This window comes from Oncorhynchus clarkii, unplaced genomic scaffold, assembly GCF_045791955.1.
Source record: "Oncorhynchus clarkii lewisi isolate Uvic-CL-2024 unplaced genomic scaffold, UVic_Ocla_1.0 unplaced_contig_4274_pilon_pilon, whole genome shotgun sequence".
In the NCBI taxonomy this organism is placed as follows: domain Eukaryota; kingdom Metazoa; phylum Chordata; class Actinopteri; order Salmoniformes; family Salmonidae; genus Oncorhynchus; species Oncorhynchus clarkii.
Window position 1 is genome coordinate 105,001 of NW_027260912.1, and position 15,950 is coordinate 120,950.

The window sequence follows — 15,950 nt, forward strand, 5'->3', positions numbered from 1 at the left end:
AGCTTTCTTTTCAGGAAGTAGGAGTTAAGACCAATAAAGGCCTGAAGTCACAACAACAGTAGAAATAGCCTGAAACAACATATCATACAGTATCTTCCATCTAAACAGAAAACTATTATATATATCCATGAACTAGTATATATATATATATTTAAATATCCATGAATGTATCATTACATGGACAATAAAGCTCTTGAACTTTAAACTTTATCTCCTCCAGATCAGCCATGTCCACCAGTAGGAGAAAGAGAAAGGCAGATCAAATCTAAGAAAATTTAGATTAAAAATAACAGTCACAAAATATGACGTAAGGTCTATACTTCAGATGAAAATGTCTCTCCCTCTCTCTCTCTCTCTCTCTCTCTCTCTCTCTCTCTCTCTCTCTCTCTCTCTCTCTCTCATATAGATAAGTGCCATTTTGTTTTTCCAAAATGACTACATTCCAGATTTACAGGTGCAATAGTAATGCTACTCTTCAACTCATTTACAGGCCGTCAACTAAAGCTAAAATCCCCAGAAGGAATTGGACATGAACTCAATTATTTCCAGCATTTATAATATATATATGTATACACTGCTCAAAAAAATTAAGGGAACACTAAAATAACACATCCTAGATCTGAATGAATGAAATAGTCTTATTAAATACTTTTTTCTTTACATAGTTGAATGTGCTGACAACTAAATCACACAAATTATCAATGGAAATCAAATTTATCAACCCATGGAGGTCTGGATTTAGAGTCACACTCAAAATTAAAGTGGAAAACCACACTACAGGCTGATCCAACTTTGAAGTAATGTCCTTAAAACAAATCAAAATGAGGCTCAGTAGTGTGTGTGGCCTCCACGTGCCTCTACAACGCCTGGGCATGCTCCTGATGAGGTGGCGGATGGTCTCCTGAGGGATCTCCTCCCAGACCTGGACTAAAGCATCCACCAACTCCTGGACAGTCTGTGGTGCAACGTGGCATTGGTGGATGGAGCGAGACATGATGTCCCAGATGTGCTCAATTGGATTCAGGTCTGGGTAACGGGCGGGCCAGTCCATAGCACCAATGACTTCCTCTTGCAGGAACTGCTGACACACTCCAGCCACATGAGGTCTAGCATTGTCTTGCATTAGGAGGAACCCAGGGCCAACCGCACCAGCATATGGTCTCACAAGGGGTCTGAGGATCTCATCTCGGCTGTAAGAACAACCCCCACCTGTGGACGTAGGGCCCTCATACCACCCTCATGGAGTCTGTTTCTGAATGTTTGAGCAGACACATGCACATTTGTGGCCTGCTGGAGGTAATTTTGCAGGGCTCTGGCAGTGCTCCTCCTGCTCCTCCTTGCACAAAGGCAGAGGTAGCGGTCCTGCTGCTGGGTTGTTGCCCTCCTACGGCCTCCTCCACGTCTCCTGATGTACTGGCCTTTCTCCTGGTAGCGCCTCCTTGCTCTGGACACTACGCTGACAGACACAGCAAACCTTCTTGCCACAGCTCGCATTGATGTTCCATCCTGGATGAGCTGCACTACCTGAGCCACTTGTGTGGGTTGTAGACTCCGTCTCATGCTACCACTAGAGTGAAAGCACCACCAGCATTCAAAAGTGACCCAAAACATCAGCCAGGAAGCATAGGAACTGAGAAGTGGTCTGTGGTCACCACCTGCAGAACCACTCCTTTATTGGGGGTGTCTTGCTAATTGCCTATAATTTCCACCTGTTGTCTATTCCATTTGCACAACAGCATGTGAAATTTATTGTCAATCAGTGTTGCTTCCTAAGTGGACAGTTTGATTTCACAGAAGTGTGATTGACTTGGAGTTACATTGTGTTGTTTAAGTGTTCCCTTTGTTATTTTTTTTATTGAGCAGTGTATATTATGTCTAAAAAACATTAAGGTCCAGAAAAATGTTGATACAGTGGATCATATTCACTTGACATCTGATTCAGTGGATCAGATTCACTTGACATTATGATTCAGTGGATCAGATTCACTTGACATTATGATTCAGTGGATCAGATTCACTTGACATCTGATTCAGTGGATCAGATTCACTTGACATTATGATTCAGTGGATCAGATTCACTTGACATCATGATTCAGTGGATCAGATTCACTTGACATTATGATTCAGTGGATCAGATTCACTTGACATTATGATTCAGTGGATCAGATTCACTTGACATTATGATTCAGTGGATCAGATTCACTTGACATTATGATTCAGTGGATCAGATTCACTTGACATCATGATTCAGTGGATCAGATTCACTTGACATTATGATTCAGTGGATCAGATTCACTTGACATTATGATTCAGTGGATCAGATTCACTTGACATTATGATTCAGTGGATCAGATTCACTTGACATTATGATTCAGTGGATCAGATTCACTTGACATCTGATTCCCCAAAATATCTGCCTTGGCAACAAACAAAAAAAGTATCTTGTCATTCATAAAAACAAATAAAACCTTTCACAGTAAAACATTTTTAGAAAGTCCAGAAATCTTTTCATCCAAGACAGTATCTATTTCCAGATGAATTGTGAACTCTAGTAATACCTATGATAAATCATTCTAACCTGGCCAGGCAGACATTGTTAACTTAAAACCAAACTGAATCCTTTCCAAACACTTCCTGACAACTACATGAAGGATTGGCAAATATTCCCCTCAGACTACGGATGATGACAATCCGCCATTTTCTCTGAGTCACTTTGTGAAAAACAGACAGTACAAAATGTCAAAATGTGTGATTCTTATCTCATGGTACACACTGTTCTGATACACCTCAATAGTACAATATAAATGTAACTGCAATCCTAATCCCAACAATAGGTGTTGTGGAGATGCAGCTCATTCAACAACCAGAAGAAGGAGTTGGTGGTGAAAAGTGCTTAAAACACGTCCAGGGAAACCAGCCCACCAGTCTATGGTCCAGAGAAACCAGCCCACCACAGTCTATGGTCCAGAGAAACCAGCCCACCAGTCTATGGTCCAGAGAAACCAGCCCACCACAGTCTATGGTCCAGAGAAACCAGCCCACCACAGTCTATGGTCCAGAGAAACCAGCCCACCAGTCTATGGTCCAGGGAAACCAGCCCACCACAGTCTATGGTCCAGAGAAACCAGCCCACCACAGTCTATGGTCCAGAGAAACCAGCCCACCACAGTCTATGGTCCAGATAAACCAGCCCACCACAGTCTATGGTCCAGAGTAACCAGCCCACCACAGTCTATGGTCCAGAGAAACCAGCCCACCACAGTCTATGGTCCAGAGAAACCAGCCCACCACAGTCTATGGTCCAGAGAAACCAGCCCACCACAGTCTATGGTCCAGACAAACCAGCCCACCACAGTCTATGGTCCAGAGAAACCAGCCCACCAGTCTATGGTCCAGAGACACCAGCCCACCACAGTCTATGGTCCAGAGAAACCAGCCCACCACAGTCTATGGTCCAGAGAAACCAGCCCACCACAGTCTATGGTCCAGAGAAACCAGCCCACCACAGTCTATGGTCCAGAGAAACCAGCCCACCACAGTCTATGGTCCAGAGAAACCAGCCCACCACAGTCTATGGTCCAGAGTAACCAGCCCACCACAGTCTATGGTCCAGAGAAACCAGCCCACCACAGTCTATGGTTCAGAGAAACCAGCCCACCACAGTCTATGGTCCAGGGAAAACAGCCAGCCACAGTCTATGGTCCAGGGAAACCAGCCCACCACAGTCTATGGTCCAGAGTAACCAGCCCACCACAGTCTATGGTCCAGAGAAATGATCCAGGAAGGAATGTGTTCACCACTACACTCATTCCCTTTTCATTTTTTTTGGTGCAAACAAAGATTTAATAGTTGTAAATGTTTCTGTAAAAAAAATAATGATCAAAAAATTAATAAACTAGAAAAGCAAATTGTGGACTGAAAATGTGAATTAAACCAATACCTGATAAAAAAAAGTCCATGACCTCTGTTGACCTATGCTGAGGTAAAGAATAGTGGGAATCCATCATAAGCACCAGGGTGTGATAGAGGACGTATTCCCAACCGTAAACACCTTCCTTCCCAGGTCAAAGACTCATAGGGATGCACCCCAAAAGGCATAATTTTCCCTATATAGTGCACTACTGTTGATCTCTATGGGACCTGGTCACAATGTACTGTAGTGCACTACTGTTGATCTCTATGGGACCAGGTCACAATGTACCGTAGTGCACTACTGTTGATCTCTATGGGACCTGGTCACAATGTACCGTAGTGCACTACTGTTGATCCCTATGGGACCTGGTCACAATGTACTGTAGTGCACTACTGTTGATCTCTTTGGGACCTGGTCACAATGTACTGTAGTGCACTACTGTTGATCTCTATGGGACCTGGTCACAATGTACTGTAGTGCACTACTGTTGATCCCTATGGGACCTGGTCACAATGTACCGTAGTGCACTACTGTTGATCTCTATGGGACCTGGTCACAATGTACTGTAGTGCACTACTGTTGATCTCTATGGGACCTGGTCACAATGTACTGTAGTGCACTACTGTTGATCTCTATGGGACTGGTACTGTAGTGCACTACTGTTGATCTCTATGGGACCTGGTCACAATGTACCGTAGTGCACTACTGTTGATCTCTATGGGACCTGGTCACAATGTACTGTAGTGCACTACTGTTGATCCCTATGGGACCTGGTCACAATGTACTGTAGTGCACTATATGGGAATAGGGTGTCATTTGGGAGACAACCATGGTGATCAATGTGCATTGTCCCTGTCACGTAAAGTCGACCAGACTTATGTAAGTTAAAGCCTTTTACTGTCCTAAGGCAAAGACTCAGTATGGCCTCGCTTTCAATAAACAACCCCATAACAATCCATGACAAAAAAACCAATCTGGGTCGTGGAGTCATTTTAACAGACGGCAGATCTATTCTGCCCCGAGAGGGGATCAAACTCAGAAGCCTCAGCACAAGAAGACGTGTCCCATAAAATCAACCATCTTAGCCAACTGAGAAAGAGACTAGTCTGTCACTGTGTGAGTGACAGTTGGCCTTCACCATAGCGTGACGTATTAGAGGTTGATAGGATCTCTGTGGCCGTCTTCAGTGTGCTTCAGCCAACACACCACAGGTCAGTTTCCCATCCAGTCACAACAAAACAATGAACCTCTAAGAGAACTCAAATGTCTCAATGAAATGAGTGTAGGCAGACTGGGGGAAATGTATTCACCTACCTACCTACCTACCTACCTACCTACCTACCTACCTACCTAACAACTACCTACCTACCTACCTACCTACCTACCTACCTACCTACCTACCTACCTACCTACCTACCTACCTACCTACCTACCTACCTACGTACATACCTACCTACCTACCTACCTACCTACCTAACTACCTACCTACCTACCTACCTACCAACTACCTACCTACCTACCTACCAAATACCTACCTACCTACCTACCTACCTACCAACTACCTACTTACCTACCTACCTACCAACTACCTACCTACCTACCTACCTACCTACCTACCTACCTACCTTCCCTACCTACCTACCTACCTACCTACCTACCTACCTACCTACCTACCTACCTACCTACCTACCAACTACCTACCTACCTACCTACCTACCAACTACCTACCTACCTACCTACCTACCTACCTACCTACCTACCTACCTACCTACCTACCTACCTACCTACCTACCAACCTACCAACCTACCAACTACCTACCTACCTACTACCTACCTACTACCTACCTACCTACCTACCTACCTACCTACCTACCAACCGACCTCTAAAATCATTACACATACACAGAAAATGACACAGAACCAAAGAGTAGCCTGGGGCCAAAAAGGAACATGTCTCATTAAAACTACTATATTAAATTACAACCTAAAGAAACAACCTCCAACGTGGCAGACATTTTACTTGTACATTTAGCATATACACTCTTACAACATTGCAACTTACAGGAGCAATTACGGTTTAAGAGCCATGCTCAAGGGTACATCATCAGATGTTTACACCAAGTCAGCTCAGGGATTTCAACTAGCCACCTTTTGGTTACTGGCCCAACACACTAACCACTAGTCTACCCTGCCGCCTCTTAACCACTAGGATACCCTGCCTCCCCTTAACCACTAGGATACCCTGCCACCCCTTAACCACTAGAATACCCTGCCGCCCCTTAACCACTAGGATACCCTGCCTCCCCTTAACCACTAGGATACCCTGCCTCCCCTTAACCACTAGGATACCCTGCCTCCCCTTAACCACTAGGATACCCTGCCTCCCCTTAACCACTAGGATACCCTGCCTCCCCTTAACCACTAGGATACCCTGCCTCCCCTTAACTAATAGGATACCCTGCCTCCCCTTAACTAATAGGATACCCTGCCTCCCCTTAACCACTAGGATACCCTGCCTCCCCTTAACCACTAGGATACCCTGCCTCCCCTTAACCACTAGGATACCCTGCCTCCCCTTAACCACTAGGATACCCTGCCTCCCCTTAACTAATAGGATACCCTGCCTCCCCTTAACCACTAGGATACCCTGCCTCCCCTTAACCACTAGGATACCCTGCCTCCCCTTAACCACTAGGATACCCTGCCTCCCCTTAACCACTAGGATACCCTGACACCCCTTAACTAATAGGATACCCTGCCGTCCCTTAACCACTAGGATACCCTGACGCCCCTTAACTAATAGGATACCCTGCCTCCCCTTAACCACTAGGATACCCTGCCTCCCCTTAACCACTAGGATACCCTGCCGTCCCTTAACCACTAGGATACCCTGACACCCCTTAACTAATAGGATACCCTGCCTCCCCTTAACCACTAGGATACCCTGACGCCCCTTAACCACTAGGATACCCTGCCTCCCCTTAACCACTAGGATACCCTGACGCCCCTTAACTAATAGGATACCCTGCCGTCCCTTAACCACTAGGATACCCTGACGCCCCTTAACCACTAGGATACCCTGCCGCCTCTTAACCAATAGGATACCCTGCCGCCTCTTAACCAATAGGATACCCTGCCACCCCTTAACCACTAGGATACCCTGCCACCCCTTAACCACTAGGATAGGTAGGATCTCCTGACCCCTCCTGTCTCAGCCTCCAGTATTTATGCTGCAGTAGTTTATGTGTCGGGGGGCTAGGGCCAGTTTGTTATATCTGGAGTACTTCTCCTGTCCTATTCGGTGTCCTGTGTGAATTTAATTGTGCTCTCTCGAATTCTCTCTTCCTCTCTTTCTTTCTCTCTCTCGGAGGACCTGAGCCTCAGGACTACCTGACATGATGACTCCTTGCTGTCCCCAGTCCACCTGGCCGTGCTGCTGCTCCAGTTTCAACTGTTCTGCCTTATTATTATTGGACCATGCTGGTCATTTATGAACATTTGAACATCTTGGCCATGTTCTGTTATAATCTCCACCCGGCACAGCCAGAAGAGGACTGGCCACCCCACATAGCCTGGTTCCTCTCTAGGTTTCTTCCTAGGTTTTGGCCTTTCTAGGGAGTTTTTCCTAGCCACCGTGCTTCTACACCTGCATTGCTTGCTGTTTGGGGTTTTAGGCTGGGTTTCTGTACAGCACTTTGAGATATCAGCTGATGTACGAAGGGCTATATAAATACATTCGATTTGATTTTGATTTGGATACCCTGCCGTCCCTTAACCAATAGGATACCCTGCCGCCTCTTAACCAATAGGATACCTACATACCCAAGGCCAACCAGAACGTTTTTAAATTTTTTTTATTCTAATCATATAAAAGAACAGCAGCTTCTTGAAGACAACCTCTAACTGCTCTGTGTGAAAAATATTCATGATCAGAACATCTCTCATCAAAAAACCCATTCATCCAGACAACCTGAAGAAAATAGATTCATAACCATCTATCGCCAAGACATTATGCAAAAACAAAGACTGAAACAGCACCGAAGCATGGCCTGGAGCTATGACTGCGGCTGAGGCCATGATGTTGACAGGTGTTTAACACAGATTACAGTCATCACAGCATCTCTCTAGGCTAACAACACTGATTTACTATACCGTGATTGGCGGTGGGTTGAACTGTCGTTTTCCTGACAGCCATAGGTTTACATTACGGCTTCACAGTTTCTCATACACACACACACACACAAACACACACACACACACACACACACACACACACGCACACACACACCGGCTTCTTCTTCTCACACATCTGTTAAACAACCTTTGAATCAAAGTCGAAGCCAGACCACATACACAGTATAATGGAAAGTACCCATGGCAGCATTGAGCTGCTCTCAGCTCTGCTCCCCAAATCAAGCAAATGAGACTAGCAGCTCCTCCAAACCAGAGAATTCTCTCTATATATCTATCCAGACCAATAGGAAAAACTATGAGTGATGCATTTTTCACAGTCTTAGAGAGAGAGAGACAGAGAGGGAGAGACAGAGACAGAGACAGAGAGAGAGAGAGAGAGAGAGAGAGAGAGAGAGAGAGAGAGAGAGAGAGAGAGAGAGAGAGAGAGAGAGAGAGAGAGAGAGAGAGAGAGAGAGAGAGAGAGAGAGAGAGAGAGAGAGAGAGAGAGAGAGAGAGAGAGAGAGAGAGAAGGGAATGGAATGGAAAATGTGTTCCGCTATAAAACTCACCTTATCTCCTTTGTCTCCTCTGTCTCCACGTGGTCCCTGCTCTCCTGGGGGGCCCTGAGGAGGGAGGAAAGACTAGTGAGTATTCAGGTACATCTGAACACTAAACGTACATCCAAAATACCACCTTATTCCCCATGTAGTGCACTACTTTTGACCAGGACCCCATAGGGATCTGTTGAAAAGTAGTGCACTAAATAGCGGAATATGATGCCATTTGGATCGCACTGCACACACATAATACAGGACGCTGTTATTAAAGATGATAAAAAACGGGAGGGCCTCCCGGGTGGCGCAGTAGTTAAGGGCAGAGACTCTGAGTTCGCGCCCAGGCTCTGTCGCAACCGGCCGAACCCGCGAGGTCCGTGGGGCGACGCACAATTGGCCTAGCGTCGTCCGGGTTAGGGAGGGCGTGGCCGGTAGGGAAATCCTTGTCTCATCGCGCACCAGCGACTCCTGTGGCGGGCCGGGCGCAGTGCACGCTAACCAAGGTTGCCAGGTGCACGGTGTTTCCTCCGACACATTGGTGCGGCTGGCTTCCGGTTTGGATGCGCGCTGTGTTAAGAAGCAGTGCGGCTTGGTTGCGTTGTGTATCGGAGGACGCACGACTTTCAACCTTCGTCTCTCCCGAGCCCGTATGGGAGTTGTAGCGATAAGACAAGATAGTAGCTACTAAACAATTGGATACCACGAAATTGGGGAGAAAAAGGGGTAAAATTCAAAACAAAAAAAAACAGGGAGGGGAACATGTTCAACAGGGGTGGGGACATGTTCAACAGGGGTGGGGACATGTTCAACAGGGGTGGGGACATGTTCAACAGGGGTGGGGACATGTTCAACAGGGGTGGGGACATGTTCAACAGGGGTGGGGACATGTTCAACATGTTCAACAGGGGTGGGGACATGTTCAACAGGGGTGGGGACATGTTCAACAGGGGTGGGGACATGTTCAACAGGGGTGGGGACATGTTCAACAAGGGTGGGGACATGTTCAACAGGGGTGGGGACATGTTCAACAGGGGTGGGGACATGTTCAACAAGGGTGGGGACATGTTCAACAAGGGTGGGGACATGTTCAACAGGGGTGGGGACATGTTCAACAAGGGTGGGGACATGTTCAACAGGGGTGGGGACATGTTCAACAGGGGTGGGGACATGTTCAACAAGGGTGGGGACATGTTCAACAGGGGTGGGGACATGTTCAACAGGGGTGGGGACATGTTCAACAGGGGTGGGGACATGTTCAACAGGGGTGGGGACATGTTCAACAGGGGTGGGGACATGTTCAACAGGGGTGGGGACATGTTCAACAAGGGTGGGGACATGTTCAACAGGGGTGGGGACATGTTCAACAGGGGTGGGGACATGTTCAACAGGGGTGGGGACATGTTCAACAGGGGTGGGGACATGTTCAACAGGGGTGGGGACATGTTCAACAAGGGGGGGGACATGTTCAACAGGGGGGGGGGACATGTTCAACAGGGGTGGGGACATGTTCAACAGGGGTGGGGACATGTTCAACAGGGGGGGGGGGGGGACATGTTCAACAGGGGGGGGGGGACATGTTCAACAGGGGGGGGCATGTTGAAATGGTTTCCATACCAAAGGGCCTCCAGGTCCTCTTGGTCCTACGACCTGAGAAACAGGAAACAGAAGAAGAACTAGTCACATTGTAGTCAGTCGTGAGTTGTTTTCTTCCTACGTTCAATCGCAGGGTTGATTTTTATTTATTTATTTCTTATTTCGTCTTTATTTATTTAACCAGGTAGGCTAGTTGAGAACAAGTTATAATTTCTAACTGCGACCTGGCCAAGATAAAGCAAAGCAGTACGACAGAAACAACAACACAGAGTTACACATGAATAAACAAACATACAATCAATAATACAATATAAAAAAAAGAAAGTCTATATACAGTGTGTGTGATTAAAGTTAGAAGGTCCACCTAGTACTTATAATGACTTTAAAACCAGACACAGGAAGTCCCGTCCCCCCCCCCCCCCCCCCCCAAAAAAAATGATGATGTTAATTTTCTCATATTCTTTTGAATTGGACGCGTGAAATATAAATCTGACCTTTATATCCCCTCGAAGTGCTGAATACAATAGTTTTAATATTGTTAACGAGTTTAAGGATAGCTGTCAAGAAGTTTATTTCCCCTATAATAGTATACCGTTGCTAATCACATACATTTCAAGGGTATGCATAATAAATGACAGCAAACAATGTCCTGTTATTTCCTGGAAGAGAACGAAAGAGAGAAATAAAGAAAGAAAGGGAGAGAGACAGAGAGAGAGATAGATAAAGAGAGAGAGAGAGAGAGAGAGAGAGAGAGAGAGAGAGAGAGAGAGAGAGAGAGAGAGAGAGAGAGGGAGGGAGAGAGAGAGAGAGAGACAGAGAGAGAGAGAGGGAGAGAGAGAGAGAGGAGAGGGAGGGAGAGAGAGAGAGGAGAGAGCAGAGAGATTAGAGAGAGAGGAGAGCAGAGAGAGAGAGAGAGAGAGAGAGAGAGAGGAGAGCAGAGAGTGAGAGAGAGAGACAGAGAGAGAGAGAGGGAGGGAGAGAGAGAGAGGAGAGAGCAGAGAGAGAGAGAGAGAGAGGAGAGCAGAGAGAGAGAGAGAGAGAGAGGAGAGCAGAGAGAGAGAGAGAGAGAGACACAGTGAGAGAGAGAGAGACAGAGAGAGAGAGAGAGAGAGAGAGAGAGAGACACAGTGAGAGAGAGAGAGCGAGACAGAGAGAGACACAGAGAGAGAGAGAGAGAGACACAGTGAGAGAGAGAGAGACAGAGAGAGAGAGAGAGAGAGAGAGAGAGACACAGTGAGAGAGAGAGAGAGAGACAGAGAGAGACAGAGAGAGAGAGAGAGAGAGAGACACAGAGAGAGAGAGAGAGAGAGAGAGAGAGAGAGAGAGAGAGAGAGAGACACAGTGAGAGAGAGAGAGCGAGACAGAGAGAGACAGAGAGAGAGAGAGAGAGACACAGTGAGAGAGAGAGAGACAGAGAGAGAGAGAGAGAGAGAGAGAGAGAGAGAGAGACACAGAGAGAGAGAGAGAGAGAGAGACACAGAGAGAGAGAGAGAGAGAGAGAGAGAGAGAGAGAGGAGAGCAGAGTAGAATAAAGTATTTACATGTGTGTAGCAGAGAGTGGGGATCAACTGAGCTCCCTCCCCTCTCTCTCTCCCCCCCCCCTCTCTCTCTCTCTCTCTGTCTGCAGTTTTTTACAGTAGGGATCTGATACTACTGCTGAGAGGGAATGAAGGAATTAAGGTTTTGTTGTGTTTGGTTCTCTGCCTTCTGAGTGTGCTAACCCTAACCCAAGTCAGCTCTAATAAAATGAAATAAAGCCCCCACCAAAAAATGAAATGTGGGTTAAATGTGTAATAAACCTAACCAGACCTGACCAGGAAATATGACTCAAATTTAGGCCAACCCTAACCCTATCCAGGTCTAGCTAATGTTATCATCTTTTCACCCTTTTATGTGCTCATTTGTTAAAGCATTTTGAGCTGCATGTTAGGTGCTGAACAAATCAAGTGTATTGTTGTTATTGTAATGAACGGCCCGAACAGCCTTCCGATGACCTGGCCTCTGTTCCTGTGTCATTACCAGGACAATCCACTTCACAGCAGGGAGAATGATTCCGTAGCTAATACTATACTGTCCTAGTGCCTTAACTGTCCGTAAGTGCAATGTTAGTCCCTTTACAAACAATATATAACACTAGCAATACCCGTCACCATGTCACCATGTTCTGTTGCTCATTGTGCCTCTACAACAACAAAAACACACACACAAAAAGTCTCTGTGTTTGATTCAAAATAGTAATACTCAAATGTCGGCCTCGTGCTCAGAGGTGAGGCAAGACCCTCTGCCTGGAAACGCAACAGGGGGGAAAAAGACTACTGTAGACCAGCCAGAGGTGGCGAAGATATGAAGACAGATTATTCAGATAGAGGTGTAATGTGGACCGTTGGAGTTTACTCACATCTGTGATATCTCCTGGTTCCCCTTTCTGACCCTGTTGGGAAAGAAAGACAGGAAGCAACGACATGAGTGATTCTTTAGGAATAGAGAATAGAAAAATAGGGAGATGACCTGCATTCACTTGAATTGATTTCTATTACTGTCTACCCTGTCTATAAAGAAACAGTGATACGAACGGCAGGCAAAGTCATCCCTGTGGAAGACAAAACAGAGAAACGATACCAACAACAAAGTGAGACGTAACATTACAAAATGATTCCTAGATCTACTTGCTTCACTCCAAACTGAAGATACTTTTAATTTTTTTTATTTTTATGAGTACTTTACTTTGAGTACTGTAATTGAGTACAGATAATCGCATCGTATTCTTTCGCAGTAAATCCTTTTTTAAATCTGACAACGCAGTTGGATTAGCAATATTCTAGGCTTTCGAAACATGTGAGACACTTGTATTTTCATGAATGTTTAATATGACTATTTATGTAGCGATCACCGTATGTTGTGGAATTTCAGCCCGCTAGCGGGTTCCGTGCGCAGAGGGGTTAACAACGTCACTTATCACTGAGCTGTGTTGTAACAATAGGGAAACAGAGCAACGTTCAGCGTAGATTCCAGGCTGAGACCTTCTCATTAGAGACATAGATCTGGTATGTGCTGTACGAGGCTGGAGAAGACATTGTTATTAACTGTCTGACTGCTGCTCACATCAAAGAATCACCTCAATCTGTCAAAACACAGAGTTTAGCTTTGGTATTAGTCCAGGTTCACAGCTAATTGAAGCCCTCACAGACAGACAGACAGACAGACAGACAGACAGACAGACAGACAGACAGACAGACACACAGACACACAGACACACAGACACACAGACACACAAACAAAAACACACCAAACCCAACATTGTCTCACCTTAGCTCCGGGGGCCCCTGTTGGTACGAAGGAAGAGAGCGATGAAAGGAGAGAGAGAGAGAGAGAGAGAGAGAGAGAGAGAGAGACAGAGAGAGAGAGAGAGAGAGAGAGAGAAAGAGAGAGAGAGAGAGAGAGACAGAGAGAGAGAGAGAGATGGATGGATGGATATTAAAACAATGGTAGTGAAATAACCCACTAGGTCTGTCCTCCCTCACTGCTAGCCAGGCAGACTGCAGGAAACCAGAACTATTTAATAACCTCAATTACTGTATTCTAAGGATGCATGCCAAAATGCCACCCTATTCCCCATATAGTGCACTTTTGGGCCCTTAGGGCTCTGGTCAAAAGTAGTGCACTATATAGAGAAGAGGGTGTCATTTGGGACACAACCTAAAGCACCAGAATGGAATAGCATTTGCAGACCACCACCCCAAATCATAGTGTAGATAATCCTAAAAAACCAAAGAACCCATGAGGATTTGAACAAAGTGTTGGTTGTAGCACCATCTCAGGAGGGGACAGAAGTAAAGCAGGGGAGATAGGTCATACAGAGCAAGAGACAGGGAAAATACATATGCCCATAGAAGGTTTATCTAAGCAAATATCTGTCCAAGATACAGTACTCAAATACAGTACTCAAATACAGTACTCAAAGTAAAGTACTCAAATACAGTACCCAAATACAGTACTCAAATACAGTACCCAAATACAGTACTCAAATACAGTACTCAAATACAGTACCCAAATACAGTACTCAAATACAGTACTCAAATACGGTACTCAAAGTAAAGTACTCAAATACAGTACTCAAATACAGTACTTAAATACAGTACCCAAATACAGTACTCAAATACGGTACTCAAAGTAAAGTACTCAAATACAGTACTCAAATACGGTACTCAAAGTAAAGTACTCAAATACAGTACTCAAATACAGTACTCAAATACAGTACTCAGAGTAAAGTACTCAAATACAGTACTCAAAGTAGAGTACTCAAATACAGTACTCAAAGTAAAGTACTCAAATATAGTACTCAAATACAGTACTCAAAGTAGAGTACTCAAATACAGTACTCAAATACAGTACTCAAAGTAAAGTACTCAAATACAATACTCATGTCATATTGTATCAAGTAAAAAGGAATCAAAGCAGTATAGGTCATGTCCAGTATAAAACATGTATATAAAATACAAATGACACTTCTGCTTTCAAAGATGCTCTTCGAACATATTCGATGACAAACGCTTGATTGCTCAGTTCAGATCAAAAGAGCTGAGTTGACAAATCCCATATGGCATTGGCAACATACGAGTTCTATCTCACAACAGGCCCCTTCATTGTTAGGATATTAACCCAGAATGTGAACTGAGTCTCGGGACACAGCAGAATTAATGCTATTGTTTTAACACAGTGTAATGCTGTATCACTGCTCTAATTCCTCTCCACCTTCCATAGAGCCTCCCTCCCTCTCTCTATTCTCCCTCTCTCTCTCTCTCTCTCTCTCTATTCTCCCTCTCTCTATTCTCCCCCCCTCTCTCTCTCTATCTATTCTCCCTCTCTCTATTCTCCCTCTCTCTCTCTCTCTCTCTCTCTCTCTCTCTCTCTCTCTCTCTATTCTCCCTCTCTTTCTCCCTCTATTCTCCCTCTCTCTCTCTCTCTCTCTCTCTCTCTCTCTCTATTCTCTCTCTCTATTTTCCCTCTCTTTCTCTCTCTCTCTATTCTCCCTCTCTCTCTCTCTCTCTCTCTCTCTCTCTCAATGATCCCTCTCTCTATTCTCCCTCTCTCTATTCTCCCTCTCTCTCTCTCTCTCTCTCTCTATCTCTCTCTCTCTCTCTCTCTATTCTCCCTCTCTTTCTCCCTCTATTCTCCCTCTCTCTCTCTCTCTCTCTCTCTCTCTCTCTCTCTCTCTCTCTCTCTATTCTCTCTCTCTCTATTTTCCCTCTCTTTCTCTCTCTCTCTATTCTCCCTCCCCTCTCTCTCTCTCTCTCTCTCTCTCTATTCTCTCTCTCCCTATTCTCCCTCTCTCTCTCTCTCTCTCTCTCTCTCTCTCTCTCTCTCTCTCTCTCTCTATTCTCTCTCTCCCTATTCTCCCTCCCTCTCTCTCTCTCTCTCTCTATTCTCTCTCTCCCTATTCTCCCTCTCTTTCTCTTTCTCTCTATTCTCCCTCTCTCTCCATTCTCCCTCTCTCTCTCTATTTTTTTTCTCTCTCTCTGTTCTTTCTCTCTCCCCCACTCTATTTCTCTCTCTTCTTCGCTGTCTTTCCTCTCTCTTTCTCTCTCTCTCTCTCTCTCTCTCTCACAACTTTTTCTCTCTTGCTCTCTCTCTCTCTCACAACTTTTTTTCTCTCTCTCCCCCTCTCTATTTCTCTCTCTCTCCTTTGCTGTCTCTCCTCTTTCTCTATTCTCTTTCAA

The 15,950-nt window shown here is 45.4% G+C and overlaps 1 protein-coding gene across 2 annotated transcripts in view; it reads right to left on the bottom strand.

Moving 5' to 3' along the window:
• The window catches only part of LOC139402209 (collagen alpha-1(II) chain-like), an 86,339-nt gene that overhangs the window by 64,404 nt on the left and 5,985 nt on the right, over positions 1-15,950 (bottom strand). For both annotated transcript variants that reach the window (XM_071146315.1, XM_071146316.1), the window contains 4 exons: positions 13,540-13,556; positions 12,632-12,664; positions 10,255-10,287; positions 8,656-8,709 (listed from right to left, as the gene is read on the bottom strand). In XM_071146315.1, the coding sequence (XP_071002416.1) occupies positions 8,656-8,709; positions 10,255-10,287; positions 12,632-12,664; positions 13,540-13,556 (137 nt within the window). The remainder of the gene's footprint in view (positions 1-8,655; positions 8,710-10,254; positions 10,288-12,631; positions 12,665-13,539; positions 13,557-15,950) is intronic.